The 25,847-nt window shown below is 35.9% G+C and overlaps 1 protein-coding gene across 6 annotated transcripts in view; it reads left to right on the top strand.

Annotated features, from left to right (window-relative positions):
• NUBPL (NUBP iron-sulfur cluster assembly factor, mitochondrial) overlaps window positions 1-25,847 on the top strand; it is a 218,560-nt gene that overhangs the window by 69,011 nt on the left and 123,702 nt on the right. For all 6 annotated transcript variants that reach the window (XR_009051433.1, XR_009051431.1, XR_009051432.1 and 3 more), the window contains 2 exons: window positions 7,411-7,450; window positions 7,541-7,631. Coding sequence is in view for 3 of the 6 variants with exons in the window: in XM_057723127.1 (XP_057579110.1) it covers window positions 7,411-7,450; window positions 7,541-7,631 (131 nt within the window). In the remaining 3 variants the exon portion in view is untranslated. The remainder of the gene's footprint in view (window positions 1-7,410; window positions 7,451-7,540; window positions 7,632-25,847) is intronic.

The raw sequence follows: 25,847 nt of genomic DNA, 5'->3' as shown, positions 1-25,847 counted from the left end.
CCACTGACTATCTATTTTACAGTTGGTAGTATATATATGTCTGTGCTACTCTCTCGCTTCGTCTCAGTTTCCCCTTCACCCCCTGCCCCCTCCCAAACCTCGAGTTCTCCAGTCCATTCTCTGTATCTGTGTCCTTGTTCTTGTCACTGAGTTCATCAGTACCATTTTTAGATTCCGTATATGTGAGTTAGCATACAATATTTGTCTTTCTCTTTCTGACTTACTTCACTCTGTATGACAGACTGTAGTTCTATCCACCTCATTACATATAGCTCCATCTCATTCCTTTTTATAGCTGAGTAATATTCCATTGTATATATATGCCACATCTTCTTTATCCATTCATTTGTTGATGGGCATTTAGGTTGCTTCCATGTCCTGGCTATTGTAAATAGTGCTGCAATAAACATTATGGTACAAGTTTCTTTTGAGGTTATGGTTTTCTTTGGGTATATGCCCAGGAGTGGGATTACTGGATCATATGGTAGTTCTATTTGTAGTTTTTTAAGGAACCTCCAAATTGTTTTCCATAGTGGCTGTACCAACTTACATTGCCACCAACAGTGCAGGAGAGTTCCCTTTTCTCCACACCCTCTCCAACATTTGTGGTTTCCAGATTTTGTGATGATGGCCATTCTGATCGGTGTGAGGTGATCCCTCATTGTGGCTTTGACTTGCATTTCTCTGATGATGAGTGATGTTGAGCATCTTTTCATGTGTTTGTTGGCCATCTGTATGTCGTCTTTGGAGAAATGTCTATTTAGGTCTTCTGCCCATTTGTGGATTGGCTTATTTGCTTTTTTGGTATTAAGCTTCATGAGCTGCTTGTATATTTTGGAGTTTAATCCTTTGTCCGTTGTTTCATAGGCAACTATTTTTTCCCATTCTGAGGGTTGCCTTTTAGTCTTGTTTATGGTTTCTTTCGCTGTGCAAAAGCTTTTAAGTTTCATGAGGTCCCATTTGTTTATTCTTGATTTTATTTCCATGATTCTAGGAGGTGGGTCCAAAAGGATGTTGCTTTGATGTATGTCATAGAGTGTTCTGCCTATGTTTTCCTCTAGGAGCTTTATAGTGTCTGGCCTTACATGTAGGTCTTTAATCCATTTGGAGTTTCTTTTTGTGGATGGTGTTAGGAAGTGTTCTAATTTCATTCTTTGACATGTTGCTGTCCAATTTTCCCAGCACCACTTATTGAAGAGGCTGTCTTTTTTCCATTGTATATTCTTGCCTCCTTTGTCAAAGATAAGGTGCCCATATGTGTTTGGGCTTACTTCTGAGTTCTCTATTCTATTCCATTGATCTTCCTTTCTATTTTTGTGCCAGTACCATACTGTCTTGATCACTATGGCCTTGTAGTATAGTTTGAAGTCAGGAAGCCTGATTCCTCCAACTCCATTTTTCCTTCTCAAGATTGCTTTGGCTATTCGGGGTCTTCTGCGTTTCCATACAAATCGTAAGATTTCTTGTTCTAGTTCTGTGAAAAATGCCATTGGTAATTCGATCGGGATTGCATTGAATCTGTAAATTGCTTTGGGTAGTACAGTCATTTTCACGATGTTGATTCTTCCAATCCAGGAACATGGTATAGGACTCTGGCTATATTTACAACTTTCTGTAAGCCTAAGATTAATTCATCATAAGAAGTTAAAAAAAATCAGTTAAGAGTTGTTAGCTCTGGAGAGTAAGAAATGAGAGAGGGTTGGGGGATTACTGACATTTAGTAATAATTTTTAGTATTACTAAATAGTATTTATAGTATTATTTAACTTTTTATTATTTATAGTATTATTTAACTTTTTAATTGGTATGCCTATATAACTGAAGAGAATAGAAAGTAGAAAATAGTGCCGAGCACACTGGAGGAAAGTTATTACTTTGTAAATTTAACTTTGATGCTTTGGAAAGAATTGACAAAATTATGTGGAAAAGAGTATTGTTGTCAAATTAGCTATGGGAGAGATTGAGCTTGTTAGTTTAGTCAGAAGTTAAAGAGGGAAACCATAAAAAAAGTGTATATTCTTAAACATTTTATTTTAGCTTGGAACATAAAAATGCATACTTATTCACCAATCTTTTAATGAAGGGCACTAGCTTTTTTTGTGTGTAGGGATCCAATGAATAGAGTTCAGTAATGGATTTCTTATATAAACCATGCCTGTATGTTTTATACATAAGTTTAAATTTCAGTCTCTTTAAAGAGGAGAAAGAACCTAAAGAACATTTGATAAAATCTGAATACATAATCCTGCTGGATTTTTATAGTTTTGCCCTAAACTTTTAGCCCAGTACTAGTCCAAGTTACATAGGGTAGGAGGGCTTCTAGTGTACTTTGTTATGGTGAAGAAGTAGGATATTGGTAGCAAGAATGACTGGGGATGTGGCTACATAGATAGTTTGAAAAAAGAAACTGTATATTTTACAATAACCTTTTGCTATGTGAAGTGTATTTTCTTTGTTTTGTATTGAGTATAAGCAGTACCTTGGTTTTCTCTTGAGATTAATGCAATTTCTTGTCTCAGATTACAAAGTAGAGGTGTTTTTTTTTTTCTTCTTTTTTATTGTGGTAAAAACCACATAATGTAAAATTTACCCTCTTGATCCTTTTTAAGTGATCAGTGTTATTAAATACATTCATAATGTTGTGCAGCCATCACTACTAGCTGTCTCCATAGTTCTTGTCATCTTGGTTTTTTTGACTTGCACATTTTTATTCATAATAGCCTCAAATAGAAAACTACAGGTGAATGGGTAAATAATTTTGGGTATATTCATGTAATGAGTACTACTTAGCAATAAAATGAAATGAACTAACAGCATGCAGCAACATACATGTATCTCACAGTTATCACGCTGAAAGAACTGGACACTAGAACATATATAGTATAAGTCTAGAGGCAAAATTACTCACCAGTGACAGAGATCACATTCAGTGGTTTCCTGAGGCAAGGGGAATATTGGTGTGGGGCACAGAATTCTGCAGCAGTGGAAATGTTCTGAGTTTCGAAGGGACAGTGGTTACATGAGTGTGTATACATTTGTCAAAGGCATTCAGATGATGTGTTTAAAATGTATGTAAATTATACCTCAATAAAGTTAACTTAAGAAAGAAAGACTACTGGCTTAGAAGAGAATATGCATTAAAAAAGAAAAATTCCTCCATCTTGGTTTCTCTCCTCCACAATATTTTCTGTAACCAGTGCTTATTTCAGGAAGTTTATATCCTGTTATGTTTTCCTTAGTTGCAAGGTAGATTTTGTTCATAAAAGCCAAGTAGAAGAAAATTATTGTGCTTTAAAATAAAGCTATTAAGAATTTTTAAGCAATCTTACTTGTCATCTTGTAAAACTGAAACACTCTACCCATTAAACAATAACTCTCCATTGCCACTTTCCCCTGCCTCTGGCAACCACCATTCTACTTTCTATCTCTATCATTTTGACTGCTTTCAGTATCTCATATAAGGGGAATCATACAGTATTTCTCTTTTTGTGGCCAACTTATTTTACTTAGCATAATGTTCCCATGGTCTATCCATGTTGTAGCCTGTGTCAGAATTTTCTTCCTTTTTAAGGCTAACATTCCACTGCATATCTATACCACATTTAGCTTATCCATTCATTCATTAATGGACACTTGGGTTGTTTCCACATTTTGGCTATTGTGAATAGTGCTGCTATGAACGTGAGTATACAAATCTCTCTTTAAGACACTGATACCCTGCTTTCAATCCTTTTTCCAACCCTGCTTTCAATCCTTTTTTCAGCCCTGCTTTCCAAGAAGTGGAATTGCTGGATTGTATGGCAATTCTATTTTTAATTTTTTGAGGCACTCATATTATTTTCCATAGCATTTCCATTTTCCATTCCAATGAACAGCGCACAAGGGTTCCCATTTGTCTATATCCTTGCCAACTGTTTTTATTTCCTGTGGAGTTTTTTTTGTGTGTGTGTGTGTGGTTTGTTTTTGTGTTTTTTTGATGGCAGCCATCCTAATAGTGTGAGGTGGACTCTCATTGTAAATTTTTTTAAAGAACTTTTATTGAGATACAGTTAAGGCAGTAAACAGCATATATTTACAGTTTGGTACGCCGATCTCCCAATTCATTCCCCACCAACCCTCCTCGCTTTCCCCACTTGGTGTCCATATGTTTATTCCCTACATCTGTGTCTCTATTTATGCCTTGCATTTCCTCTTTCATAGTTGTTAGCATTTGCCTTATGTATTGAGGTGCTCCTATATTGGGTGCATATATATTTATAATTGTTATCTCCTCTTCTTTGATCCCTTGATCTTTAGGTAATGTCCTTTCTTGTCTCTTGTAACATTTTTTATTTTAAAGTCTTTTTTATCTGATATGAGTATTGCTACTCCAGCTTTCTTTTGATTTTCATTTGCATGGAATATCTTTTTCCATCCCCTCACTTTCAGTCTGTATGTGTGCCTAGGTCTGAAGTGGGTCTCTTGTAGAAAGCATATATAAAGGTCTTGTTTTTGTATCCATTCAGCCAGTCTTGTGTCTTTTGATTGGTGCATTTAGTCCATTTACATTCAAGGTAATTATCGATATGTGTATTCCTATTACCATTTTCTTAACTGTTTTGTTTTTGTTTTTGTAGGTCCTTTTCTTCTCTTATGTTGCCAGCTTAGAGAAGTTCCTTTAGAATTTGTTGTAGGGCTGGTTTGGTGGTGCTGAATTCTCTTAGCTGTTGCTTGTCTGTAAAGCTTTTGATTTCTCCGTCAAATCTGAATGAGATCCTTGCTGGGTAGAGTATTCTTGGTTGTAGGTTCTTCCCTTTCATCATATGAAATATATCATGCCACTCCCTTCTGGCTTGCAGAGTTTCTGCTGAGAAATCAGCTGTTACCCTTATGGGAGTTCCCTTGTATGTTATTTGTCATTTTTCCCTTGTTGCTTTTAATAACTTTTCTCTGTGTTTAATTTTTGTCAATTTGACTACTATATGTCTTGGCATGTTTCTCCTTGGGTTTATCCTGCCTGGGACTCTCTGCACTTCCTGGACTTGGGTGGCTATTTCCTTTCCCATGTTAGGGAAGTTTTCAACTATAATCTCTTCCAGTATTTTCTCGGGTCCTCTCTCTCTCTTTTCTCCTTCTGGGACCCCTATAATGCGAATGTTGGTGCATTTAACATCGTCCCAGAGGTGTCTTAGGCTGCCTTCAGTTCTTTTCATTCTTTTTTCTTTATTCTTTTCTGCATCAGTAATGATCACCATTCTGTCTTCCAGCTCACTTATTCGCCCTTCTGCCTCCATTAATCTGCTACTGGTTCCTTCTAGTGTATTTTTCATTTCAGTTATTGTGTTGCATATCTCTGTTTGTTTGCTCTTTAATTCTTCTAGGTCTTTGGTAAACTTTTCGCTCTTTGCATCCAGTCTTTTTTCAAAGTCCTGGATCATCTTCACCATCATTATTCTGAATTCTTTTTCTGTATCTATCTTTCTTTGGCTGTGGTTTTCAGTTCCACAAGATGAAATACTGCTGATAGTGCTTGATACTGCTGTCTGCTCTCTTGTGGAGGAAGCTCTCTCTCATTGTAATTTTGATTCACATTTCCCTGTTGATCAGTGATGTTGAACATTTTTTCATGTGCTTATTGGCCATTTGTATATCTCCCTTGGAGAAATATCTATTCACTTCCTTTGCCCATTTTTGAATTTTGTTATTGTTGTTGAGTTTTAAGAATTCTGTCTATATTCTAGGTATTAATCTCTATAAGATATATGATTTACAAATATTTTCTCCCATTCTTTGGGTTGCCTTTTCACTCTGTTGATATTGTCTCCAGATGCACAACATTTAAAAACTTTTATGAACTCCAATTTGTCTGTTGTTATTTTTGTTGCCTATGTCTTTGATGGTGTATCCAAGAAATCCTTGCCAAATCCAATGACATGAAGCCCTTGTTATGTTTTCTTCTAAGAGCTTTATAGTTTTTGCTCTTACATTTAGGCCTTTGATCCATTTAAAGTTAATTTTTTGTCTGTGGTGTTAGGTAAGGGTCCAATTTCATTCTTTTGCATGTAGATATCCAATTTTCCCAGCTTTTCCCCCATTGATTGATCTTGGCCTCTATGTGAAAAAATCATATGACTGTAAATGTGAGGGCTTATTTCTGGACTGTCTGTTCTATTTCATTGGTCTATAGGTCTGCCTTTATGCCAATACCACACTGCTTTGATTGCTGTAGCTTTGTAGTAAGTTTTAAAGTAAGATGTATGAGTCCTCAAGCTGTGTTCTTCTTTTTCAAGATTTATTTGCATATTTGGGATCCCTTAAGAGTCCATTTGAATTTTAGGATGGATTTTTTTATTTCTGCAAAAAATGGTATCAGCATTTTGATAGGGTTGCATTGAATCTGTGTGGCTTTGGTAGTATTGACATCTTAATATTAAGTCTTCCAGTTAATGAACATGGAATGTGTTTTCATTCATTTATGTCTTCTTCACTTTCTTTCAGTAATGTTTTCAGTTTTCATTTTACAAGTCTTTTACCTCATTGATTAAGTTAATTCCAAAGTATTTATTCTTTTTGATGCTGTTATAAATGGGATTTTCATAATTTCCTTTTCAGATTGTTCATTGTTAGTGCATAGAAATGAATTGATTTGTGTATTTTGACTTTGTATCCTCTACCAGATTTTTTTATTAGCTCCAGTAGTTTTTTGTGGAATATTCAGGGTCTTATATGTAAGATCATAACATCTGTGAAAAGAGAAAACTTTACTTCTTCCTTTCCAATTTGGATACTGATTATTTCTTTTATTGCCTCATTGCTCTGGCTATCACTTTCAGTATTATGTTGAATAGAAGTGGCAAAAGTGGGCATCCTTGTCTTGTTCCTGGTCCTAGAGGAAAATCGTTTACTCTTTTACCACCGAATATGATGCTTGCTGTGAGTTTTTCACATTTGGCTTTTACTATGTTGAGATACAAAATAGAGTTTGCTACTTTTTTGGATTCTTATATTTTTCAAAATTTTCAAGTAGAGGAAAGAAATAACTGTGTGTGTGTGTTTGCAAATATACATGTATACACATACTAGATAAGCATATATATATAATTTGTATATCTATATATATGAATAAACCAGGTGGACAAAATTACTTATTGAAGCTATTTTTTAGAACATTTGAAAATTGTAGACAGTGTTTCTTAATAAAACTATATCCCATGTATTTTTAGATGTTGCATCTATTGGGTGTATTAATTCTATGCTTGGTATAATGTTTACACTGTTGCAAATTGAGGTGAATTAGTTGAAAGTTAAAGAGTAGCAAGATGAGTAGCTTATTTATATTTTTAATTTGACACTCTCTGATAAAGAAACAGGCAGTATGTTTATGTATTTTGACTTACTCTCCTAAAAGATTTTTTTTTTCTTTTATTTCAGGCAACTTAATGCGGCCTCTTTTGAATTATGGTATTGCTTGGTGAGTGTAATTTTTTTACTTTATGTTACTTTTCAGAATAATATTGATTAACTTATGTAAATTACTTGTATTTTTGGTTTCCTATTGCAGTATGTCCATGGGCTTCCTGGTTGAAGAGACTGAACCCATTGTTTGGAGAGGCCTTATGGTAATGTCAGCCATTGAGAAACTGTTGAGGCAGGTAAGAAAATTGCATTAAGTATCATTTTATTACTGGCACACTGTGGTTAATATTTTCTGATTGGAGAGTTGTTAAAATTTGCAGTCAGGTTTGAGATGTTTTGCGAAAGAACACAGTTGATAGACTGAATTTGTCCTGAGTTGTGTGGCGCCAAGACCAAATTTCACTGTCACATGATTGATTCTTTCCCATTGTTTATTAGTACTAAAATCTAATGTCTTATTTTATATTGTTCTGTTTCTCTTTTCAGACTCTGTAGAGTCTACAGTAAGACGAGGAAATCTATTTTATAAGTAATGTACCTTCTTTAGATTTATGGTTAATTTCGTTGTGGCCAATATTGAGTTATAAGGGCAGTGTAGAAATTCCTCAGATGTAGAAAAAATTATATAAACTGCAGTGCTTATGATTTAAAATTGCTTCAGAGCAAAATGAAATTTTATTTTACTCTGAGTACATATGGCTACATATTTATATATATAGTATCTGTCCAATCAACTTTAATTTGTCCTTAAGGAAGAGAACAGTTGATTGGGTAATCTAAAAATATCAGATGGGCTCTATGTTATTTATAGGAATAAATTTTATTTTCTTAGTAGCTGTAAATTTATAGTTAATTTTGTTCTAGATAAATATTATAAGTACTTTGGATTTTCTCCACTGACTTACAACAGTTACCCCTTATTTATTCATGTTTTACTTTGGGTCAGGCACCATGGCATAGCTTGACAGTTCTAATCATAGATGTTCCTATATTCATTTCCAGTTGTGAAAGTAAGTAGATATAATATGTCTTGAACTCTGAAACTCTTCTTTTTTCATCGTAACACCTCATCTTTTTTCTGCTGCTTGGGTTCTGATAAATGTGCTCTTTGATCTTTGGTCCCAGAATCCTCCTATTTTCCCAGCACATTTAAGTCTCATGGCTGCATTTCTTCCTCTTTTACACTCGGATCCCGTAGTTGGTTATTTCAGTTATACTCCTAACAACACCCTGTCCATTCAAATTCCTTTGTGATCTTGACCTTTATTTCTGTGGATTAAACCAGCCTTTATTTTTTTAAAGGAAATTCTAAAGCAATCTTTATTCAGTTTATACTTAAAGTCAGAGTCAATGGAAATTTGGAATTACCAGAAGGAGAATTCTGATTTTAATATTGTTGACTAAAAAAAATGTACAACCTGTAAAGTTGAGAATTGTTTTATTTGGCGGACAAAACTGAGGACTTAATCCCAGGACGCAGTCTCTCAGATAACTCTAAGGGACTGCTTTGAAGAGGTAAAGGAGGAGCCAGGATGTATAAGAGTTTTTGCAGCAAAGACCAGGTAGTCAGAACATCAAAAGATTACTGTTAATTAAAGAGAATCACACATCTCAAGGAATTGAGTGCTTGTCTATATATGGGAAGATGCGAGAGTCTCAGCTCACTAAAATCATTCCTTTGCTATTTGGGGCCCTCAGTTATCTGGGGCCAGTATCCTGTGCTTTCTCATCCAGAATTTCTTCAAGGTGCACCATTAGAGTTGGCTGCAGAGGCTGACTGCTAGATGGTGGGCATTCTGTTTCTATCCTGAGTTCCCTCAGGGATAAACGTCTGGGAGGCTCTAATGGGATGGCTTGATGGCTGCAGCATCCTTTGTTTACTGATATAGCAGGCAAAATTTTTTCATTGGCAATATTAATTTCCCCCCTTCTATGTTAGTGTTAGAATTCTCAACAGGAAATGATTCAGAATTCCTCCTAAGGCTTTGTGGATGACCACAGCAAGGTGGAAATACTTTCACTTTCCACAGTGATCAGACACTTAGTCAGTGAAGAGATCCAAGTCAGTGAGAAGAGACACAGAAATCCAGGCCAAGGCTGATGTTCCCAGCTCAGGGGTATAGAATCCCCATAGCCCATGCCCAGCAAGGGGTGAGCGAGTTCTCTCTTTTCTGTCCTTTTAAAATCTCAGGTATCCTTTTAAATCTCAAATTGCAACAGGGGACAGAAGTGTCTCTGCAAATGAGTTCCTGAGCCTGGAAGAGAGAGCAAGTGTGCACCTGCCCTTAGGAGAGGGGCAAAAGGAGTTTCCCACAGAATGAGATTAAACCTATAATTCAAATAATTAAGCTGCAAAAGGATTACACCTGAAGCTCACACTTAGATTTAGTACCTGCTTCTATAAACAAAAAAAAGTTTTGAGACCAGAGGTGAAAAGATCAAAAGTCTGAAGGAATCAGAAGTATATTATTTTTTTATTTTGTGGGGTGTTGGGGAAGGGAAGAGGGGCAAAATCCCAATTCTGTATTCTCAATGTCCCACCATAACCTAGCCTCTTTTATCTACTGCTGAATACTGTTGGAGAATGTAGAATAATTGTGTTAATTGCTGGCATCATACATTTTTGATTTCTGACTTTAGCCATGCTTTCAACACTTGAGTCATCTAATTTAATTTATTGTTCTTCTCAACATTTATTAAATGCTCAGCTTAAAAATATTTAGGAAATTTGGTAGTTTGGCAGAGGACCTAGTGATAAGTGCTGTTTCTGGTGATAAGGACCTTTCTGATAAGTGCTGAAGATACATTTTTAGCAAACATACTACAAAATATCAGAATGAATGTCAGGGGTGACAAAATGAATCTATTATTTTATTGGGATACTTAGAGGATACCTAGAGTATCCTCTAGCATATTAGGATATTGGACTGCATGTTTGCCGTACAGTCTTTTGTAAAGTTGCTTCTGTCATCTGCACATTTTAATAGGAGTTGAAAGCCGATATTTTCAGATAGTACTGTAACCAGTGCTAATCATCTGAGCTGTTAATTAAGGAGTGTTTTGTTTTTGTTTTGCTTTAGAAAACAGATCAGCATTTGGTAAATTTAACACCCTTTGTGAAATGGATAGATGCTCTGAATAGCAGTGGATTGTGGAAGGTACCTGATTCATTGGCTGATTTTAAAAAAATTAAATATAACACATATACAGAAGAGGGTACAGATCATAAGTGTCCAGATACATGGATTGTCCCAGAGTGAAAACACCTTTATCCTCATCATTCAGGACAAGATAAATAGAATACCAGTGTTCCAGAAGCTCTTCTCCTGTCCCTTCCCAGTTACTGTTTTGTGGGGAGATGATAAATACTTGTGGTCAGTCTGCCATCTTGAACTGGAATCTGTTTTAAAGTTTTTTTTTGCTCTTTCTTACAGTATTTTATTGAGTTAAACGTATAAGATGCATAGGTCTAACATGTGGAGTTCAATGATTTTTGATAAATATATATGACTATGTAACCATACCCCAATCAAGATAGAGAACATTTCTATCCCCCTAGAAAGTTTCCTTGGGCTCCCTTGTATTCAGTCTCACACCCATAGGCCATCATTGTTGTAATTTCTATCACCATAAATGAGTGCTCTTATACTTCGTATAAAGGGGACCTTATAGTATGTAGCCTTTTGTATCTGGTTTCTTTTTCTTAGTCTAGTGCTTTTAAAGTTATCCTTGTTGCATGTATCAGTAGCTGAGTCCTTTTTATTGCTGGGTAGTATTCCTTTGCATGAATATAACCCAGTACAGTTTGTTCTTCTGTTGATAGACATTTGGGTGGTCTCCAGTTTTTGGCTATTATGAATAATGCAGCTATAACTACTTGTACATTGTTCATAACAGTTCCTATTGCTTCACATCTTTGTCAACTTTTGTGTTGTCATTCTCTTCACTGGTGGGTGTAAAATGATATCTTCTGATGGTTTTAATTCGTGCTTCCCTAATGGTCAGTGATTAAGCCTCTTTTCATGTGCATGTTAGATATTGCTATATCTTCGTTCATGAAGTGTATGTTCAAGTGTTTCACTCTCTTTTTTTTTGGGCGGGGGGCTCGTTTTTCTTCCTGTAGTTGTGCAAGAGTTTTAATATATTCTGGCTATGAGTCCATTGTCAGATACATGTATTTCTCACAGTCTGTGGCTTACCTTTTGATGAGCTAAAGTTTTAAATTTTCATAAAATCCAGTTTATCAAAAAAGAATTTTCTTTAATGCTTGATGCTTTTTGTGTCCTCTCTAGGAAATCTTTGCCTATCTACCCCAAGGTTGTAAAGATATTCTCGTGTATTTTTTTACCTTAAAGATTTATAGGTCTGGCTTGTATATCTTGAATTAATTTTTGTGTGTGAAGTGAGATAATAATCAAGGTTTATGTTTTTTCATAGTTGTGTCATAATAGAAAATATATTTATTCTTTGTTCTTGGGTCCTGACACAAAGCTCCTAAAACCCTTGAAATTTCCTGAGTGATAGGATTGTCCTTTGTCATTCATAAGGAGCCCCTTTTTGAGCACAGCTAGTTCATGCTAGTAAGGTTACTTAGGGTGGGACCCCTAGATAGCCTCAGGATGGGACTGGTCACCAGGAAGGCCAAGTATTTAGAGGGTTAGAGTTTTCAGCCTCACCTACTGACCTCTGGGAAGGGGAAGTGGGGTGAGCTGCAGATTAAACTCTGTGAAAACTCTTGAACAAGATTTGATGAGCTTCTGGCTTGTAAAACTAATCCACATGTCGGGTGAGTTGTGTACTCTAGTTCCATGGGGACAGAAGCTCCTGTGCTCAGGGCCTTTCTGAACCTTGTCCTGTGTACTTACCTCTTCATCTGGCTGTTCATCTATATCCTTTATAATACCCTTTATAATAAACTGGTAAACATAAGTAAACATTTCTGTGAGTTCTGTGAGCTGCCCTAGTAAAATAAAGGCACACTTCAGATATTGTTGGTTTGGTTCCAGACCACCACACTGAAGGGAATATCACAACAAAGCAGTCACATGAGCTTCTTTGTTTGCCAGTGCACATGAGAGTTATGTTTACATTATACTGTAGTCTATTAAATGTGCAATAGCATTATGTCTAAAAAAACAATGTACATACCTTAATTAAAAAATACTTTATTGCTAAAAAGTGTTAACCATCACCTGAGCCTTTAGCAAGTCATAATCTTTTTGCACTAGTAACATCAAAAATCAGTGATCACAGATCATAATAACAAATATGATAATAGTGGAAAAGATTGAAATATTGCAAGGATTACCAAAATGTGACAGAGACACAGAGTGAGTGAATGTTTACTTGGAAAATGGTCGTGATAGACTTGCTTGATGCAGGGTTGCCACAAACCTTCAGTTTGTGAAAAATGCAGTATCTATGAAGTGTGATAAAATGAAGTATGCTCATAACTGAGCCTGAGGAGGGGGTCATGTGAACCTCTGATTTATAGCCAGTCATCCCAGAAGCACATGTAACAGCCTAGACTTGTGATTAGCATCTGAACTGGGTACAGTCTTGTGGGACTCAGCCCTTTATGTATGGGATCTGATGCTATCTCCAGATAGATAGTGTCAGAATTGACTTAATTGCTTGGTGGTGTTGGAAAACACATATTTTAATAGTTTATCTAATTGTTCTAGCATTATTTGTTTAAAAGACTTCCCTTTCCCCCTTGAATTGACTTGATACATTAGACAAAAATCAATTAAGCGTAAGTGTATGGATCTATCTCTGGACACTGTGTTGTATTCCATGAATAGTTTAATCCTTACAGTAGAACTATACTGTCTTGATGATTGTAGCTGTAGAGAAGGCTTAATATCAGAAAGTGAGAGTCCTCCAACTTTGATCTTTCTAAAGATTGTTTTGACTACTCTAGATTCTTTTGCATTTCTGTATAAATTTTATATTCAACTTATCAATTCGTGTAGAAAAGCATGTTGGTATTTTCATTAGGATAGTATTGAACTATCAGTATAGATCAGTTTTGGGTGAATCGAGATTCTGACAACAGTGAGTCTTCTAATCCATGAGCATGGTATGTTTCTATATTTATTTAGATTTTCTTTAATTTCTTGGAGTAATATTATGTAGTTCTCAGTGTATAGGTCTTGTAATTCAGTTGTTAGATTTATCTTTAGTGTTTTAATGTTCTTTGATGATATTGTAAATGGAATTATTTTTGTATTTAATTTCAAATTGTTTACTGTTAGCACATAGTATATATATTATTGATTTTTGTATACTAACCTTATATTCATGACTTCCAAATTTCTGTTTTTCAGTAGTTATTTAGTAGCTTTCTTGGTACCTTGTATGTACATGATTGTATTGTCTACAAGTAAAACAGCTTCATTTCTTTCTTTCAAATGCATTCCTTTCATTTTGTTTTCTTCTTATTGAATTGGCTAGTACTACCAGTATAATGTTGAACAGAAAATGTGAGAGCACACATCCTAGTCTTCATCCAGATTTATTTTTCTTATTTGATGATATTTTTTCTCTTTACAAAGCTGTGCAGTAAAAGGGAAATAAGTCACATCTAGTGACATTAACATTAAATATTTCATCATTAAGAAAGATGAACCAGGGGCTTCCTAGGTGGCACAGTGGTTGAGAATCCACCTGCCAATGCAGGAGACACGGGTTTGATCCCTGCTCCAGGAAGATCCCACATGCTGCGGAGCAGCTAAGCCCGTGCACCACAACTGTTGAGCCTGTGCTTTAGAGCCCGTGAGCCACAACTATTGAGCCCATGTGCTGCAACTACTGAAGCCCACGTGCCTAGAGCCCGTGCTCTGCAACAAGAGAAGCCACAGCAATGAGGAGCCTGCGCACCACAACGAAGAGTAGCCCCCACTCACTGCAACTAAAAGAAAACCTGCACACAGCAAAAAAAAAAAAAAGACCCAACATGGCCAATAAAATTAATTAATTAATTAATTAAAAAAAAAAAAGGAAAGATGAACCAAACCAGCCTTACAACAATTGCTAAAGGAACTTCTCTAGGCAGGAAACACAAGACAAGGAAAAGACCTACAAAAACAAACCCAAAACAATTAAGAAAGTGGTAATAGGAACATATATGCCAATAATTACCTTAAATGTAAATGGATTAAATGCTCCAACCAAAAGACACAGGCTGGCTGAATGCATACAAAAACAAGACCCTTATATATGCTGTCTACAAGAAACCTACTTCAGACATAGGGACACATACAGACTGAAAGTAAGGGGATGGAAAAAGACATTCCATGCAAATGGAAGTCAAAAGAAAGCCGGAGTAGCAATATTCATATCAGACAAATTAGACTTTAAAGTGAAGACTATTACAAGAGACAAGGAAGGACACTACATAATGATCAGGGGATCAACCCAAGAAGAAGATATAACAATTGTAAATATCTTTAAACCCAACATAGCAGCTCCTCAATACATAAGGCAAATGCTAGCAGCCATAAAAGGGGACATCGACAGTAACACAATAATAGTAGGAGCCTTTAACACCCACTTATACCAATGAACAGATCATCCCAACAGAAAACAAATAAGGAAACACAAGCTCTAAATGACACATTAGACCATCTTGAGTTAATTGATATTTGTAGGACATTCCATCCAAAAACTACAGAATATACTTTCTTCTCAAGTGCACACGGAACATTCTCCAGGATAGATTACACCTTGGGTCACAAATCAAGCCTTGGTAAATTCAAGAAAATTGAGGTCATTGATTATCAAGCATCTTCTCTGACTGCAGTGCCATGAGACTAGTTATCAATTACAGGAAAAAAACTAAAAAATACAACCACATGGAGGCTCAACAATATGTTATTAAACAACGAAGAAATCACTGAAGAAATCAAAGAGGAAATAAAAAAATACCTAGAAACAAATGACAATGAAAACACAATAACCCAAAACCTATGGGATGTAGTAAAAGCAGTTCTAAGAGGGACATTTACAGCAATACAGTCCTACCTCAAGAAACAAGAAAAATATCGAATAAACAGCCTAATCTTACACCTAAAACAATTAGAGAAAGAAGAACAAAAAAACCCCAAAGTCAGCAGAAGGAAAGAAATCATAAAGATCAGATCAGAAATAAACAAAAAAGAAATGAAGGAAACAATAGCAAAGATCGATAAAACTAAAAGCTGGTTCTTTGAGAGGATAAACAAAATTGATAAACCATTAGCCAGACTCATCAGGAAAAGTGGGAGAAGATGCAAATCAACAGAATTAGAAATGAAAAAGGAGAAGTAACAACCAACACCACAGAAATACAAAAGATCATGAGAGACTACTAGAAGCAACTATATGCCAATAAATTGGATAACCTGGAAGAAATGAATAAATTCTTAGAAAAGTACCATCTTCCAAGACTGAACCAGGAAAAAATAGAACATATGAACACACCAATCACAAGTACTGAAATTGAGACTGTGATTAAAAATCTCCCAACAAACAAAAGCCCAGGCCCAGATGGCTTCACAGGCAAATTCTATTGAACATTTAGAGAAGAGCTAACACCTGTCCTTCTCAAACTCTTCCAAAATATAACAGAAGGAGGAACACTCCCAAACTCATTCTACCCAATACTCATTGGTATCAGGGTGAAGCCACCATCACCCTGATATCAAAACCAGGCAAAGATGTCACAAAAAAGAAAATTACAGGTCACTATCACTGGTGACAGTAGATGCAAAAATCCTCAACAAAATACTAGCAAACACAATCCAACAGCACAGTCAAAACACCATACACCATGATCAAGTGGGGTTTATCCCTGGAATGCAAGGATTCTTCAATATATGCAAGTCAATCAATGTGATACATCATATTAACAAATTGAAGGATAAAAACCATATGATCACCTCAATAGATGCAGAAAAAGCTTTTGACAAAATTCAACATCCATTTATGATAAAAGCTCTCCAGAAAATGGGCATAGAAGGAAATTATCTCAACATAATAAAAGCCATAAATGACAAACCAACAGTCAATATCATTCTAAATGGTGAAAAACTGAAAGCATTCCCTCTAAGAACAGGAACAAGACAAGGGTGTCCACTCTCACCACTATTATTCAACATAGTTTTGGAAGTGTTAGCTACAGCAATGTGAGAAGAAAATGAAATAAAAGGAATCCAAGTTGGAAAAGAAGAAGTAAAATTGTCACTCTTTGCAGACGACATGATATTATACATAGAAAACCCTAAAGATGCTACCAGAAAACTGTGAGCACTAATCGATGAATTCAGTAAAGTAGCAGGATACAAAATTAATGCGCAGAAATCTCTTGAATTCCTATACACTAACAATGAAAGAGCACAAAGAGAAATTAAGGAAACACTCCCATTTACCACTGCAACAAAAAGAGTAAAATATCTAGGAATAAACCTGCCTAAGGAAGCGAAAGACCTGTATGCAGAAAACTATGAGACACTGATGAAAGAGATCAAAGATGACACAAACAGATGGAGGGACGTACCATGTCCTTGGATTGGCAGAATCAACATTGTGAAAATGACTATACTACCCAAAGCAATTTACAGATTCAATGCAATCCCTGTCAAATTACCAATGGCATTTTTCACAGAACTAGAACAAGAAATTTTATGATTTGTATGGAAATGCAAAAGACCCTGAATAGCCAAAGCAGTCTTGAGAAGGAAAGACGGAGCTGGTAGAATCAGGCTTCCTGACTTCAAACTATACTACAAGGCCACAGTGATCAAGACAGTATGGTACTAGCAGAAGAACAGAAATATAGATCAGTGGAACAGAATAGAGAGCCCAGACATAAACCCATGCATATATGGGCACCTTATCTTTGACAAAGGAAGCACGAGTATACAATGGAAAAAAGCCTCTTCAATAAGGGATGCTGGGAAAATTGGACAGTTACATGTAAAAGAATGAAGTTAGAACACTTCCTAACGCCATACACAAAAATAGACTCAAAATGGATTAAAGACCAAATGTAAGGCCAGACACTTAGAGGAAAACTTAGGCAGAACACTCTATGACATCCACCAAAGCAAGATCCTTTTTGACCCACCTCCTAGAATAATGGAAATAAAATCAAGAAGAAACAAATGGGATCTCATGAAACTTAAAAGCTTTTGCACAGCAAAAGAAACCATAAACAAGACAAGAAGGCAACCCTCAGAATGAGAGAAAATATTTGCCAATGAAGCAATTAACCTAGGATTAATCTCCAAAATATACAAGCAGCTCATCCAGCTTACTACCAAAAAAGCAAATAACCCAATCCACAAATGGGCAGAAGACCTAAATAGACATTTCTCCAAAGAAGACATGCAGATGGCCAATAAACATATGAAAAGATGCTCAACATCACTAATCATTAGAGAAATGCAAGTCCAAGCCACAGTGAGGTATCACCTGACACTGGTCAGAATGGCCATCATCAAAACATCTAGAAACCACAAATGTTGGAGAGGGTGTGGATAAAAGGGAACTCTCCTGCACTGTTGGTGAGAATGTAAATTGGTACAGCCACTTTGGAAAACAGTATGGAGGTTCCTTAAAATACTAAAAATGGAACTAGTATATGACCCAGCAATCCGACTACTGGGCATATACCCAGAGAAAACCATAATCCAGAAAGAAACATGTACCACAATGTTCATTGCAGCACTGTTTACAATAGCCAGGACATGGAAGCAACCTAAATGTCCATCAATAGATGGATGGATAAAGAAGGCGTGGCACATATACACAATGGAATATTACTCAACCATAAGAAGGAATGAAATTGAGTTATTTGTGGTGATGTGGATGGACCTAGAGTCTGTCATCTGCAGAGTGAAGTAAGCCAGAAAGAGAAAAACAAATACCATATGCTAAGTCATATATGTGGATAAGTCATATATGTGGAATCTAAAACAATGGTACAGATGAACCCAGTGATAGGGCAAGAATAAATATTCAGATGTAGAGAAGGGACTTGGGGGTGTGAGTGAAGGGGAAGCCAGGACGAAGTGAGAGAGTAGCACTGACATATATACACTACCAAATGTAAAATAGATAGCTAGTGGGAAGCTACTGCATAACACAGGCAGTTCAACACGATGCTGGGTGATGACTTGGAGGGCTGGGTTAGGGAAGGTGGGAAGGAGTCGCAGGAGGGAGGGGATATGGAGATATTTGTATAAATATAGCTGATTCACTTTGTTGTACAGCAAAACTTGGCACAGCAGTGTAAAGCAATTATATTCCAATAAAGACCTTAAAAAAAAAAAAGATGATAGCTGTAGATTTTTATTGATTGAAGACATTCTTTCCTTTTCCTTTGTTTGCTGAGAGGTTTTGACCTGAATGGGCCCTGAACTTTTCAACTGCTTTTTTTTTTTTATTTGTTGAAATGATCGTGTGGTTTTTCTCCTTTATTCTATTCATGTGGTGATTTATAATACATTGATTAATTTTCTGATCTTAGACCAAACTTGCATTCCTGAGATAAATTCTTCTTGGTCATGATATTTTAATTACAATAAATAACAGTATAATTACTTTTAATATACTGCTGGATTCAATTTGCCAGTATTTTATTAAGGAGTTTTAGATCAATATTTATGAAGAATATTGGTTTCTAAATTAGTTTTCCTGTAATGTCTTTTTCAGATATTGCATGATAACTATCTTGGCCTCATAAAATTAGTTTGGAGGTACTTCCCTTCTCTTCTGTTTTGTGAAAGAGTATTAGCTTTGGTTTAAAGTTTGTATTTCGTCGAATTTACCAAGAAAACCTAGGGCTGAAGTAGTGGTTCTTGCCCCACCCTGCACCACCACCACTGAGGGTGGGGAGAATGTTTCTGAGGACAAATTCTGTTCAGATCTTTAATTTTATCTTGTTTCAGTTTTGTTGTGTTTTACAGGAATTTGTTCATTTCACCTGATTTGTAGAATACATATATGAACTTTGTTCATAATATTGCCTCATTACCTTTTCTGATAGGATACAGGATATAGCAGTGTTCCCTCTGAATTCCTAATGTTAGCAATTTGTATTTTCTCTCTTTTATTCTTGATTTTTCTCGCTAGGGATTTTTCAGTTTTGTTAATTTTTTCAAAGGATCAACTTTTTGCCCTTAAAATTTTCTGTATTTTATGGTTATTTCTTATTTCATTATTTTCTGCTCCTACCATTAATATTTTTTTCAGATTTTATTAGCTCTTCTTTTTCAGTCTTCTTAAGGTAGAAACTTATATGATTGATTTTAAACATTTCTTGTTTTTTAATATAAGTAGTTATGGCTATAGATTTATCTCTAGTCATTGCTCAAAATCCTGCAAATTCTGATATGTTGTTTTCATTGTCATTCAATTCAAAATAATTTCTAATTTCCTTTTCCTTTACCTATGGATACTTGTAGTATGTTGTTTAATTTCTAAACACTAGGGAATCTTCTTAATAACTTAATGGGATTGATTTCTAGTGTAATTTTATTTTGATTAGAGAATTTACTCTGCAAGATGTCAGTCTTTTAAAATTTTTTGAGACTTATTTTTTGGACCAGATATGATCTATCTTTGTGATTGTTCCATTGTGCTTTTAGGAAAAAAATGTGTATTTTGCAGTTGTAGTTCATGTTCTATAAATATCATTTAGGTTGGGTTGACAGTATTGTTCAAATCTTTTGTATTCTTACTGATTTTATTTTATTTTTTTTGTCTGGTTATTCTATCAATTACTGGGAGAGGAGTGTTGAAATCTCCAGCTATGGTTGTGAATTTGTTCATTTCTTTATTTTAGTTTTTGCTTCATATATTTTGAAGCTCTAATCACTTGTTTAGAATTATGTCTTCCTAGTGAATTGACCTATTTATTGTTATGAAAGTCTTCTTTATTTGATATTAATGTAGTCATGTTAGTTTTCTTGTGCATACTGTTTCCAGACAATATCTTTTTTATCCTTTTACTTTTAACCTTCTATTTCATTATACTTAAGGTGGATCTTTGTAGACAACATTTAGTTATGTCTTGCTATTTTAACCAATCTGAAGTCTAAGTAGTAATCTTTACCTTTTAATTTGGTTTGCTGAATCCATTTACACTTACTGTAATTATTTATATGGTTGGGTTTAAATCTACCATTTTGACTTTTTTTCTTATTTGTTCCATCTGTTTTTTTCTTCCACTGCTTTTCTTTTACTGTATTCTTTTGGATTAATGAAATAGTTCTTGAATTCCATTTAAATTCTTTTATTGGCTTTTAAGCTAAACCTCTTCCTATTATTATTCTAGGGCTATTTTAGAGATAACAGTGTGCTTTCCTTTCACAATCTTCTTAAGGTTTATATTGTTAACATATGATTAATTACCTTGTAACAGTATTGTTCATTTACTACCTCCCATCCTTTGTGTATTTTTGTGATGTATTTAAAGTACATATACATTATTAAATCTCATAAATGCTATAATCTCATAAATGCTCACAGTGCTATAAATTTATTCAAATAGTCATATTTTAAAGAAATTAAGAAAATAATCTTTCATATATTTACCCACAACTTTGTTATTTCTGTGCTTTTCATTCCCTTAGATCTGAGTTTCATCCATCATTTTTCTTTATCTGAAGAACTTTTTTTAGTTTTTTTTTGTGGTGTGGGTCTTTTGATGAAGAGTTTTTTTTAACTTTTATTTGTTGGAAATGTATTTATTTTCCCTTCATATTTTCACTGAATGTAGAATTCTGTGTTGGCATTTTTTTCTTCAGCCTTTTAAAGGTGCTGTTCCATTGTCTTGTGCTTTTCATTGTTTCCAATAAGAAATCTGCCACATTTCTGTAATTGTTCCTTTGTGGGTAATGTGTCTTTTCTCTCTGGCAGCTTTCATGAATTCCTTTATATCTGTGTTCTTTTTCTCTGCCTACCCTGTAGATATTGATGTTCTCCAGAATTTATGTCCATAGCTCAGTAGCTAAGGGCATGGACTACGGAGCCACATCTGTCTGAGTCCAATCCCTACTGCACACCTAATAGCTGCATGTCCTTCGGCAAAATCCTCTCTGGGCTTTAGTTTTCTTATCTCTGTTATGGGGTTTATGGTAACTACCACATTGTGAAGATTAAATGAGTTAATATGTGTAATATGCTCAGAAAGCATAGTAAGTGTCATATAAATGTGCCCTGTTATTATTGTGTTTTATCAGTCTTAATACAAATTAGATATTTTCCATATTTTAACATTTCTCAAATCAGGATGCATCTTGCAAGTGATCGCTTCTTAGAATTCCTTTATCCATGGCTTGAACTCTGGTTCTTTCAGAGATGTGTTGTGCCTCCATTCATTTGGGGCATTTTCAACCTGAGGCAAGTTTATATTTTTTTGTTTCCACTTTATTTATTTATTTAGATTTATTTTATTATGTATTTATTTGTTTTTGGCTGTGTTGGGTCTTCGTTGCTGTGCACAGGCTTTCTCTAGTTGTGCCTAGCAGGGGCTACTCTTTGTTGCAGTGTGTGGGCTTCTCATTGCAGTGGTTTCTCTTGTTGCAGAGCATGGGCTCTAGGCATGTGGGTTTCAGTAGTTGTGGTGCGTGGGCTCAGTAGTTGTGGCTTGGAAGCTCTAGAGCACAGGCTCAGTAGTTGTGGCACATGGGCTTAGTTGCATGTGGGATCTTCCTGACCCAGGGATTGAACCCATGTCCCCTGCATTGGCAGGCGGATTCATAACCACTGCGCCACTAGGGAAGCCCCAACCCCAACCTGAGGCAACTTTAAATAGAATTTTCTGTTAGAGGCTTTTGGGACCACTCTAGTAGTAAGAATTCAGATTGGAAAGCTCCACGCATACCAATTTCTGATTCATTGTCTTTAGGTAGTGTTTTTCTGCCTTCTGCCAGGGCCTGGAGAAATGCACATTTCCTTGAAATTTATTTCTAACTTGAGGATTTATATTTTTTTACCTTTAGTTTAAGAAAGTTTAGTCTTTCGGGATCCCAACTTTATGTAGGGTAGGGTTCTTCTATTAGACTCTTCCTATCTTAGGTGTTTTTCCCTCTCTTCTTGCTGTATAAAATAATGATACATCTTATAATAAGTAGGATGTTAGATTTGTTTATGTTAAGTATCATTATTACTGTCATCACCACCACCATCCTCCCCGAGACATCTCTTCTCCTATCATGACTTGAATTATATTAATTATGGTAAGAGAAGAGTAATGGCTTGAAGACCTCTCTTTGGTTAATATTCCTAGTTTGGGGTGGTAATTTTGTGAGGAAAGGAGTTAGTAAAGAGGAAAAGAAGTGGTTCAAGTAGGAAAAGAACCAAGGATACTAATGTCATAAAAAAGTGCAGCCATGGTTTCTCAATATATCTGCATATTAGTATCATTTGGGAATTTTTTAAAATTTTCAAATTTCAGGTCACACTTCAGACAGATTAAATTAATTGTTGGTGTGTAAGCCAGGCATCAGCATTTTTGGAGCTTTTCAACTGATTCCAGTGTGTAGACAAGTTTAGGAACCACTCGTTTGCGGCGTTTTAAGAATGATAGGTCAGTTAGGTCAGTGAAACAGAGGATTGAAAAATGGCAAGAAATAATAGATGGTAGGTAGCCATTTGTGATCCTTTAGTAGAACAGTGAATGAAAAAAGTTACGTTATATTCTTATACGTTATAGGGGTATAAGAATGGATTTATAGCATGACCTTGGAGGTAGAGGTGTATTCTGCTCATTATATAAAATAGGCCATTCAACAGGCTGGGGAAAAGGAAAGGAAAACAGGATGGACGCTTGAGGAGGAATGGTATCAAATGAAAACCCTTTAAATTTGTTTTCCAAATGAGACAGCCATTACCTTTTCCAAAGTATAGGATACAGTGAAGGAGAAGATTATTGAGAGAGGAATATTATGAAAGGGGCAAAAGGGAATAGGGTTAAAAGGTTATGAATTATTTTTGGAAAATAAGTCTCTAGTTCCAAGTTTGGTAAGTAGAATGGAAAGAACAGATGAGGGAATGCCATCATACCTGACACTAAAAGGAGGTTAACCAAAATTATTTCCGTGATCTTCTCAGTGGAAGGAAAAAGATAGTGAGTTTACTCAATAGAGCACATGTGGTTCACAAATTTCAGTATTTATAAAAATTATCTGGGGAGCTAGTTGAAAGTTCAGATTTATAACCTTCCTGTTCCACTCCCCCATTTGAATATTTTCCTTTAGTAGGTCCAAGGGAGGGCCAAGGATTTTACATTTTTAATAGATTATCCCGAGTGAGTCTACATAATGCTGGTGGTTCTGAAATCAAGCTTTGGCATACCATGGGCCAGAGGCAGTGCTTTTTAACTGCATTCAGAGGGATAAAAATAGATGAAGAGATAAAACCATCCGTGTGTAACAGCAAAGGCCCACTGAATGCTAAACATCATGATTCTTTAGGTTTGCTGAGTTTTTATGACTGTCTTTAGAAACTCTCTGAAATCTGAAAGCTGACATGGACAAACCTGTTTTTGGATCCAGGAGTGGCATGGCAGAAAGTCCGAAGGGGGAAAACCTCCAGGGCATCAGTGAAGGAAACATTGAGTTCCAGGCCTGGTTTCCTGGAAGAAAGGGAGTCAGGAGGGATCAGGAGGCAATGTAAAATTGGAGGTATCACATAAGTGAAAATCACCTCTTATGGGGAAGAAGTGATTTAGTAGCTTGGGAGGAACGGGTGTAAAAAGTGACAGATAAATTGATTTTGTTCAGGGAAGGAGGGACATTAGAAAAGGTGAGCCTTCCTCCCTCCCTCCCTTCTTTCCTTCCTATGGAATTTGGAAATGCGGTATTGTTGAGGAAAGGTAGGTTTCTTTTCTTTTTTTAAATTTATTATTTTTGACTGCATTGGGTCTTCGTTGCTGTGCACTGGCTTTCTCTAGTTGTGGCGAGCAGGGGCTACTCTTTGTTGTGGTGTGTGGGCTTTTCTTTGTGGTGGCTTCTCTTGTTGCGGAGCATGGGCTCTAGGTGTGTGGGCTTCAGTGGTTGTAGCAGGTGGGCTCAGTAGTTGCGGCACTCGGGCCCTAGAGTGTGTGGGTTTCGGTAATTGTGGTGCTCAGGCTCAGTAGTTGTGGCACACCAGCTTAGTTGCTCTGCAGCATGTGGGATCTTCCCGGCCCAGGGATCGAACCCATGTCCCCTGCATTCACAGGTGCATTCTTAACCACTGCACCAGCAGGGAAGTCCAAGGAAAGGCAGGTTTCTATTAAAGTGAGAAAAATGTCAAGGTTCAAGTTATCTCATGGTGGGGTGGTAATAGAGTTGCTAGATAAAATGCAGGATATACTTAAAGTTTGAATATCTGATACACAGTGAATAATTTTTTCAGTGTGGCTATGTCCCAAATATTGCTTGGGGCATAATCACACTAAAAAAGTATTCATTGTGTATCTGGTATTCAAACTTAACTGAGTTAGTGTCCTCTACTTTTTTTTTTTTTTTGCTGAATCTGACAACCTTTAGCGGAAGTGATGTTTCATAAGACACACATGAGTCAGGCTGGGAGAAGGTAGTCACGGTAGTGGAATGGAACTGAGTTGTTTCAGAATAAAGGTATGAAGTAGTATCAAGGGAACATTATTAAGCCAAGAGTGGCAGGTATGAATAATTGAAATGGGGTAAGCATTAGAGTGGGAGATGTGGCAAAGAGTTATGTTAGGACGGGGGAGCTCTGCCAGGATCATTCCTTGTAATTTTGTGAAGGAAGGTAGTTTGTCAACTTCTTTTACCAACATCTGCAGCTTCTCCTGAAGGATAACTTAGTTTTCTGGATACAGAAGCAGTTGTATAGGGAATCTCATGGTTTCAGTTGTCAGTGTCTAGTAATTTATCTGCATGATATCACCCCACCTCCTTCGAACCTCATTTGCTAAAAGGAAGGGAAGAGATTAGTGAATAAATATGTTGTATGTTCATGAATGCATTTTGTAATGCATTGCAAAAAAGCATGCCAGCCCATAAAAACGGAAGTTAGACTTTATGATCAATTAGGAAAACTAGGCAGATAAATGCTAGAATGTCATTTTGAGTACTAGATTTATTGGTATGCTTTTCTTTTTATTCTCCTGATTTTGGAAGCAATTTCCTTTTATTTTCCATTTTGACTTTAAATAATTAAAGGCATAAACATCTAGTATGTTTCACTCAATGAATAACTAATAATTTAAAATTTTTCTGTTATTTGTTGATTCCCGAGTAATATTTTTTGCCCTTAGGTTGTGCTCAACATAGATATAATTAGTCTAACTCAAATGAGGAAGTCTTGTCTTAGAATCTTTGACTTTAAAAACGTGGGATATTGGAAAAATAATTTTAGTTAGGAGAAGAAGAGTATGGAAAGGAAAACTTCAAAGGCGAGTCTGGTGTCAGCACCTGCTGTGGTTACAGTGTAAA

Source organism: Hippopotamus amphibius, chromosome 2 (assembly GCF_030028045.1).
Source record: "Hippopotamus amphibius kiboko isolate mHipAmp2 chromosome 2, mHipAmp2.hap2, whole genome shotgun sequence".
Lineage (NCBI taxonomy): Eukaryota > Metazoa > Chordata > Mammalia > Artiodactyla > Hippopotamidae > Hippopotamus > Hippopotamus amphibius.
This window is presented reverse-complemented; position numbering and strand designations above follow the sequence as displayed.